The sequence below is a fragment of the Chaetura pelagica genome, unplaced genomic scaffold (assembly GCF_000747805.2).
Source record: "Chaetura pelagica isolate M959 unplaced genomic scaffold, ChaPel_1.0 scaffold472, whole genome shotgun sequence".
NCBI classification, from domain to species: domain Eukaryota; kingdom Metazoa; phylum Chordata; class Aves; order Apodiformes; family Apodidae; genus Chaetura; species Chaetura pelagica.
This window is the reverse complement of record NW_009952566.1, coordinates 3141004-3149104: the sequence shown is the minus strand read 5'-3', so window position 1 is coordinate 3149104 and position 8101 is coordinate 3141004. Positions and strand designations below refer to the sequence as shown.

Here is an 8101-nt window from a genome sequence, read left to right as displayed (position 1 = left end):
AACCACAGGATGAATGGACTTGTTGTTTAATGTTGGGAAGAGAAGGCAGAAGAGAGCTGTGTAAGGGCCTTTAAATATGTAAAAGGATGCTGCAAATAGGAAGGGCAAGAGGGATGGGCTTTAAATGGAGCAAAGGGAATGCTGTTGAGCTTTCATGGGAAGAAAATTCAGAGGCAGTTTGACAGATACACGGTATCATGAGTTAAAGAAGGAATTACAGTTTGCACCTCAAAACACAAGGAACAGAGAGCTTTCATGTCTTAGCCCTGTCTTATGAAAACAGAATGGGTACCCACTAAGGTGACAGCTGAAGGTGACAGCACTTCCTACTCAATTCATTGAAAGTAGTGTTTCAAAATACTTTTCTTGGGGGGGGGGGAAGGGTGTGAAGATTTCACCAGTCTATTTTTTCAGAGCTAATAAACATATATTATGGGTTAACTTGATGCAGACTATGTGTTGAACTGTTCTTCTCTGCCTTTTGGAGGTAAGTGGCACAGATGGTCAGAATGTGCCTTTTATTATTATACTAACACATTTACAGAAAAATCTGTCGCTAGAGTGAGTCTAATCATAGACTATCTATAGACTATCTCTAGACTCAGACCACTAAGTTGTGATGCATTCTGACACACTGAAAAAGTACCGGGTAACTTGACATTTTAGGGTCTGCTGAATGTCTTAATAGTCTCATCTGTACCTCAGAGTAGTTTCCATCAATATTCCAGTATCCTGGAGTTTTCAATTCATCCCTCCAGAAGGCTGAAAATATATCTTGCTGTTAAGGAGAGAATGCAATATAGGAAAATACATTTCAATAGTTTTCACTCTACTGGTTCAGAGCAGCTCAATTATGGCTTTGACTTTCCCTGTGTTCTGCTTTTGGTCACACAACTTTTTCAGTTCTGATGTATCATTAATAAAACTTGATCTATCATGCCAAGCCATGACAAGCTTGAGAAGTGGGCCAATGCCAACCTCATGAAATTCAAGACAGCCAAGTGCAAGGTCCTGCAGCTGGGCTGGTGCAATCCCAGGCAAAAATACAGGCTACAGGGAGAATGGATAGAGAGCAGATCTGAGAAGAACGACCTGAGTGTGGTAGTAGATAAGAAGCTCAACATGAGCCATCAGTGTGTGCTTGCAGCCCAGAGAGCCAACTGCATCCTGGGCTGCATTGAAATGTGTGGCCAGCAGGCCCAGGGAGGCGATTCTGTCCCTCTACTCTGGTCAGACCCCACCTGGAGTACTGTGTACAGTTCTGGTGCCCTCAGCACAGGAAAGACATGGAGCTGCTGGAGAGGGTACAGAGAAGGGCCACAAAGATGATCAAAGGGCTGGAGCACCCCTGCTATGAAGACAGGCTGAGACACTTGGGGCTGTTCAGTCTGGAGAAGAGAGGGCTCAGGGGAGACCTTATAGTGGCCTTCCAGTATCCAAAGGGGACCTACAAGAAAGATGTGGAGAAACTTTTCACCTGCCAGCGAGGGCAGTGACAGGACAAGGGGTAATAGTTTCAACCTGAAAAAAAGGGAGATTTAGGTTAGACATCAGGAAGAAATCCTTCACCATGAAGGTAGTAAAGTGCCAAGAGGTTGCCCAGGGACATTGTTGATGCCCTCTCCCTGGAGGTGTTCAAGGCCAGGTTGGATGAGGCTTTGTGCAGTCTGGTGTAGTGTGAGGTGTCTTTGCTCACACCTGGGAGCTTGGAACCTGATGAACTTTAATGTCCCTTCCAAATTAACCATTCTATGATTCTAAGGCAAGATTTTCCAACAAAGACTTCAGAAATCACAGAGACACGGTTACACATTTTTTTCCCCACAGTATTTTACAAATTTAATTGTGCAAAAATACAGTCATCAAGACTTAAGCTTTGTTGTGAACTGAACACAACTTCAGTGATGCAGAGACATGGAAAGATATACTGCTGCAATTAGAGCAAATACACACAATTAATTTTGAGACAACCAAGTTGTTTGATACCGAGATACTGTTCTCAAGTGATTTAGACAACCTGTGTTTGACTACTGAGAATCAAAGAAATGACATGTGAAAGGAAAGCTAGTAGCAGACTAACGAAGTTTAAGACTGAACCAAAGCAAAAGAATGTTAAAAAAATGAAATTGTTCATACAGATTTTAGTGATGACCAAGAATCAGCTCATGATACTGCAGGTGTGAAGTGCAACTCCTCTTCATTCGACACAGAATATATGATGTTTCAGCAAAACTAAAGGCTTTCCTAATGCCAGTATTTCTTTCAAGCACAGGAAGATGAAGCATTATCAACCTTTAAAATTGTATCTCTAACTATGAGACACCAATGGAGCTGCAAAATAAATAGATGAGGAAAAAACTCAGCCAAAACCCAAAAAGCTTTCAGAGGTCAGTCCTCTGGCTCCATCACTTAATAAAAAACTGTCACCAAAATAACACATATGGAAAAGAAAAGCATTGCTGTATCCCTTCACCCTCATTAGAATCTTCTTGTAGCTCCTGCATCACTGAGGAAAAAAAAGTTTTCAAAGCAATTCCTCTCCCTGCACATCCATGTTTTAACAACCCAATTGAACATTTGTAATGTTATTCCATGAAGCTACTTTTTGGTCTTAACAAATCTGTTTGCTTCTTGCAAAAGCGTTTCAACATCTTCCTTATCATCCTTGTCTTCTGAACTTGGCTCCCAGTCAGAGTCTTCATCAGTAGGTTCACACTCCTCTTCCTCATCATCTATAAAGCTGTCATTAAGGTCATATTCATTTGGTTCATCATCATCAGCACAGTCCTTCTCCCCAGCCCTCCTTCCTGTAGGGACAAAAATGTCATATAGTCATGAATGATAAACACAGAACTAAAGAGACCTTCCAGATACCATCCAGTTAGTCTCTCTCCTCAAGAGGAGAAAGAATCAACTAAAGAACTCTACTCAATGCTGACTATTTTGGGTTTGATTTTCACAACTTTCATGAAAGCTTTACCATCTCTCTCTGACACCTATTGCAGCACTTACCAGTCTGATGACTCAGAAAGTTTTCCTTACTGGCTTTTTCTTCTAGCACTTGGAAAACAGTACTGACTCTCTTCTCCTAGTATCTTCTGGTATCAGAAGATTACAGTTATCACATGTCTTCTGATAACTTTTCTTTCCTTCGGGAGCAGCATAGTCTTCCTAGTAGTCTTCCTGCAGCTTCTCCACTTAAACAATACATCTGTCTTGCCATTTAGCCTCTAGCTTGTGCTAGGCAGCTATTCTGACCCTAGACTTTCTGCCTTCAATCACCCATGCTTACTTAGGGCTATTTTATACTCATATCCTTTGGAGTATGACATGGCTTTCAATTCCCATTCACTTCTTTCCTGACCTGGGTGCAGCCTTCCTGTTTCCCAGTTCTGCTATTTGAAGAAGTCTTACCTATCTGACTTGGTGGTGTCTATACAAAGCTGCTGCCATGGCAGCACTGCCTTCTTTTATTTATTAGTAGCTGTGAACCTTTAACTAATTCCTTTCCACTGTTTCCTGATTGTGGCAGATGTGTGTAACCCTTGCTCTACAAGCCTACGCTAGCTCCCTTTTTCTCACATGTCCACAATTCTGTACTAGCCAGAGCCCGTTAATATTCCAATCATGTTATTCTGCCCTTACGACATACCTCCGAGTAAAACCATGTTCATTCCTGTTCTTCCCAGCCTCCAATTTTTGCATTTTTTATTTTACCTAGAGATAGTCTTTCAATGATCTTGTACCGATCATTTACTTGTTGAGAGGTTTTCAGCATCTTTCATAAAACTATAAACATAGGGTTGTTTTTCTCTGAGTTACAGACCAAGATTTATATTAACCACAAGCATTTCTTAGCCTCAGGTCAGAGTTCCAGGCACCCAAGCTATGCATATGGTGAACAAATGAGAACATCAGTCCCTTATGTCACCAGATCACATCCCCTATCAGTTACATTTTCCTACTAGTGGCAACGTTACTGTTCCAGAATTCCCTTATGGTCTGATTAACATTTTATACTCAATTACATCAACTCTCACCCATGGTTTTCAAAAGCATTTATAGCATTAGTCAAGTTGCTCAAAGATACCCAGTTTTAGGGGTGAATTGTGCTACAGAGGCAAGGAATTACCTAGAATAATGTCAGCCACGTGTAACACAGCCAGCAACATAACTAAGATCCTATGGTTCAAACAATCTATAATCTTTGATGGACAGACTGTGCACCACCTAGCAGAAAATCCTGAAAACACCACCTGTCAATTTGAGCTGTACTCCACTATTAAGCTTGCTAGTTTATTGCTTACCAGAATTCAGAGGAAATTAATCACACCCATGTTTAGTAGCAGAAGTTCTTATCAGAATCACAGACTATGGCCCTGCAGAATGAACACTTGGAGGGGAGAGGTCACAACAAAGATATTAAATGCAATAAAAGCAAAATGCCTCTTCTCAGACTAAGTTTATGAGAATAATAAGCCCCAGACCTGCTTAGCAAAGAAAAGCTCTTCTTCACTCTCACAGCACAGCAGGTGGTATTTTACAATAAAACTAGGAACTCTGGCAAAACATTGATTACCCCTGTATTTTTCCTATAATGTACAAGGAGCATGCTGTGCTTTTCCTCCTCTTGTCAGCTTTTAGATTTGAGCAGCAAGTGACACACTTGTTTCCATGTCTTCCCATTCCACCTCTTCCTGCTATAGTTTAATTCAGCCTCACAGCTCCTAAAGCTGCTCATTAAGGACAATTCTGCCTTTTCCCTAGTACTGTCTTTATAAACACATACTCATCTCCTTCCCAGGGGGAGAAAAAGCTTGCTCACTACCCCTTCCAAAGAGTTGCATTTTGAGGTGAGCAGATCAGCTTGCTAGAAAACCTACAAAGCAGCATATAGAATCCTGCACAGTCCATAGCTGCAGGAGATCATTCATCTAAGTAGCAACAATGAAGTGAGGTCATTCAGTCATGACACTTCAGTGACACTGTAACTGACCTGCTTCTTTTTTTCTTGCTTCCTCCCTTACAACCATTCCCCCACTAATTAGCCTTATATTATTTCTCAGAAAAGAGCACATTCTCTACAGGCGAACCACAATCCCTCTGGTAGCAATTAAACTAAAAATGTTAACACCTAAACATGTCAAATGTCATGTAGATGGTGCCCTTCTCTTATTGGCTGGTGGAGTTTAAATACACTTGTATCAAAATTAATCCTGCTGTGCTTACAGTGCAGTTGTGCCAAGCAGCATGAAATAAAGGTTAAAAGAGATCTGGAGTAAGAACAACATTAGATATGCACACAGTCCAGCTCACCTCATTATAAAAACTTAACCATTCACTGCTCTTAGTGCTGCTAATAGTTCTCACCACACTGCAATATACTTTGTAGCAGAGAGTAGTGACCAAGATGGAGATGGTACTTGCATCATGGGATGTGGCAAAGCATACAGGTAACAAATATGCCTCAGAATATGCTAGTGCACAGGTACAACCACATCAAGCGCTCAGTGACTGCAGAAGTGCACACATACTTGACAAGGTAACAGGATGGGAAAGAAATTTCTCAGTGGAAAGTGTAAAAGCAACCTCTTGCATCCATCCAAAAAAGAAATGGAGGCCAAAACACTTTATCTGAAAAATGAACTACATATATTTGGACTTCTACTTATTTTCTCTAGAAGGCAGATTTGTTTTGAGGATTTCTTTAGGAAATGCCCAGCCACACCTTGGTAACCTCAAGGAGGATGAGCTGGTTACCACTTCCATTTGAGATGCAGCAGTTCCATATCCTCAGGGCTAGTTCAGGCCAGGGGAGTGAAGACAGTCTATCATTGGACTTTCAGACTGCTCTTTAAAGTTCACTTTTAAATTATTTTAGAAAGAATAGGACGTTTCACATTTGTAAGCTGAGACACAGAAGAGGCCTGGAAACAGACCTAATGGATATTTAAGAGGACTCTATGCAGCAGCATCATAAATGAGCACTGTGGGCAGCAGCCAAGCAAGCTACATGCACCACGGGGAATAGAGGAGATCCTAATCCACAGTATTAACATTTACAGGATCAAGAGACACTACAGCTTGCCTGTGCTCCTACATAATCCTCACTGATGACTAGAAACTAAAGTAAGAGGATACATATGTACTGAAAGTTGTCCTCGACTCCAAGGCATTAACCTTCTTCTACACTTCGGTCCAAACCAGCCACACTTAACAAGCCAGTGTCTTACCTAAAACACTGACACCTCATTGAAAGTACAAGAAAAGCTCATCAGCACATGCACAGATGGATCACTTGGAAGTTATGTAAAGGTCAATGGAATGCAGAAGGAAAATCTCAGTGTTTCAAGAGCAATCAATCTTTACAGGGCAACCTTAACTAGTTGTGGATGAAATACTGGATTCCTTTCATCCGATTATGACCCCCATGTAAGGAAGGAAGAATTGATTTAGCCACACGTGTCTCTTCTTAAAACACTTCTTTGTTTTCTTGTCTGCTTCCAGGAAGTACAGGTCTGCTCATCCAGGAAGCCTGGCACAAATCCAATTGCAGCACCATCACTTATAAAAAAGCAAGCAGCGTTTTTCCAAGATAACAAACAACTACTTTCTCCTCAGATAAGTTTTATTAAGCAGCTCCAGCACCATTAAATGCCCTAAAACCAAAACAGATCAGTTGCAACCCGTGCTGAAGTGCCCATTCATAACATTAGAATATACTCACCATTCTTGGAAGTTCGTTGTCTAGTTCCTCTTTCAGTTACTAAAGAAAGGGAAGTTATAAGTCAGGACAGAGTACAACCTAGCAGAAAGTTTTCAGAGAGGTTACTATAGGAAAAGGCTGAGCTATTAAAATAATTGCTGCAATGACTGTGCTGTATTCACAAGCAAAAATCTCCTCTCTGCCCAAAAAAATTATAGTATTCAATGATTCCTGAGAGATTGCCCAGATGAACTGTTCTTCCAGTCATGAACCATTCCACTTGCAGAAAAACATAAACTTCATTTTTATGCAGGAAGGTGGAGTTTTGCAAAGCATTTAAATATTTTACACCTTTGCTTCCATAGCAATTTCTCCTTAATAATGCCATAATCATGATTCCTGTAAGTAAAATACATTATCATTGCATTTCCATAAATTTTCTGCTCTGAGAAGTGTTTTATTGCCTTGGGATTTCAAGTGGAAAAAAAACTCCAAGTCCAATGATCAAAGAAAAGCACAAAAAAATGAAAAGGTATCTCTCTGAATTCTTTAGGAACAGAAAAAATATAACCTGTACATTCCCATGTTCTTTAATAAGTCTCTTTATCGGAATTTAAGAGATGAGAAAATTTTAGAACAGAAACTCGGATTCAGTTTTAATTATATTCCCTCCAAACCTCAAGAAGACATATACACAAAAATGTATTCCCTCTGTAAGAAAACCACTGGTCAAAAAATTTTTTTAAATAAAATATAAAAGATGACAGACATGCTTACAAGGTCTGCCTTAGAGCATCACAAGACTTTAAAATTGTATGTTACCTGAAAATTTCTTATCAAAAGAAAAATAAGAATTAAAACTGTATGAAATATTAAGATATAAAACAGATATAAAACTATACAGTCAAAACATACAATATTACACATTTTGCTGTGGGGATGAGAGAAAAGCTGTAGAAAGAACTGACTGCAGTAGGCATTTGAAATGTTGAGAAATACTTCAGTAACACCTAAATACGGAATACTCCCGCTCTGAATGGGGCAAGTAGAATACAGACATCAGGTAATATTACACTGTGCAATATTTAATTTCCAATAAAACCTATACATTCATTAAAATAGCCACTTACCACACAGCATTTTGTCAATATCTAAGAAATAAAGCGTACAAACTACACCAATTGTGTCTCACTTCAGTTGAAAAACATTTGAAAAAGTAATTGCAAGTTTGCAGTGATCGAAGAACTTTCCTTATCACAGACAAGGGCCAGACCTCATGCTTAAGAGCAGCAAGGCTGCAGGGCAACACAGATTAAGCTGCCAACACAGTGTTTTTCACTTAGAGTAGCTGAAAGCATTTTCAAATGTTTTGGTATTCATTACTGGGTTATGGGG

General features: G+C 39.9%; 1 protein-coding gene across 1 annotated transcript in view; it reads right to left on the bottom strand.

Moving 5' to 3' along the window:
* Positions 1–2598: 2598 nt before the first annotated feature.
* The window catches only part of APLF (aprataxin and PNKP like factor), a 26785-nt gene continuing 21282 nt past the window's right edge, over positions 2599–8101 (bottom strand). The window contains exons 8-9 of the mRNA XM_009993471.1: positions 6728–6766; positions 2599–2807 (exon numbers count right to left, since the gene is read on the bottom strand). Of these exons, the coding sequence (XP_009991773.1) occupies positions 2599–2807; positions 6728–6766 (248 nt within the window). The remainder of the gene's footprint in view (positions 2808–6727; positions 6767–8101) is intronic.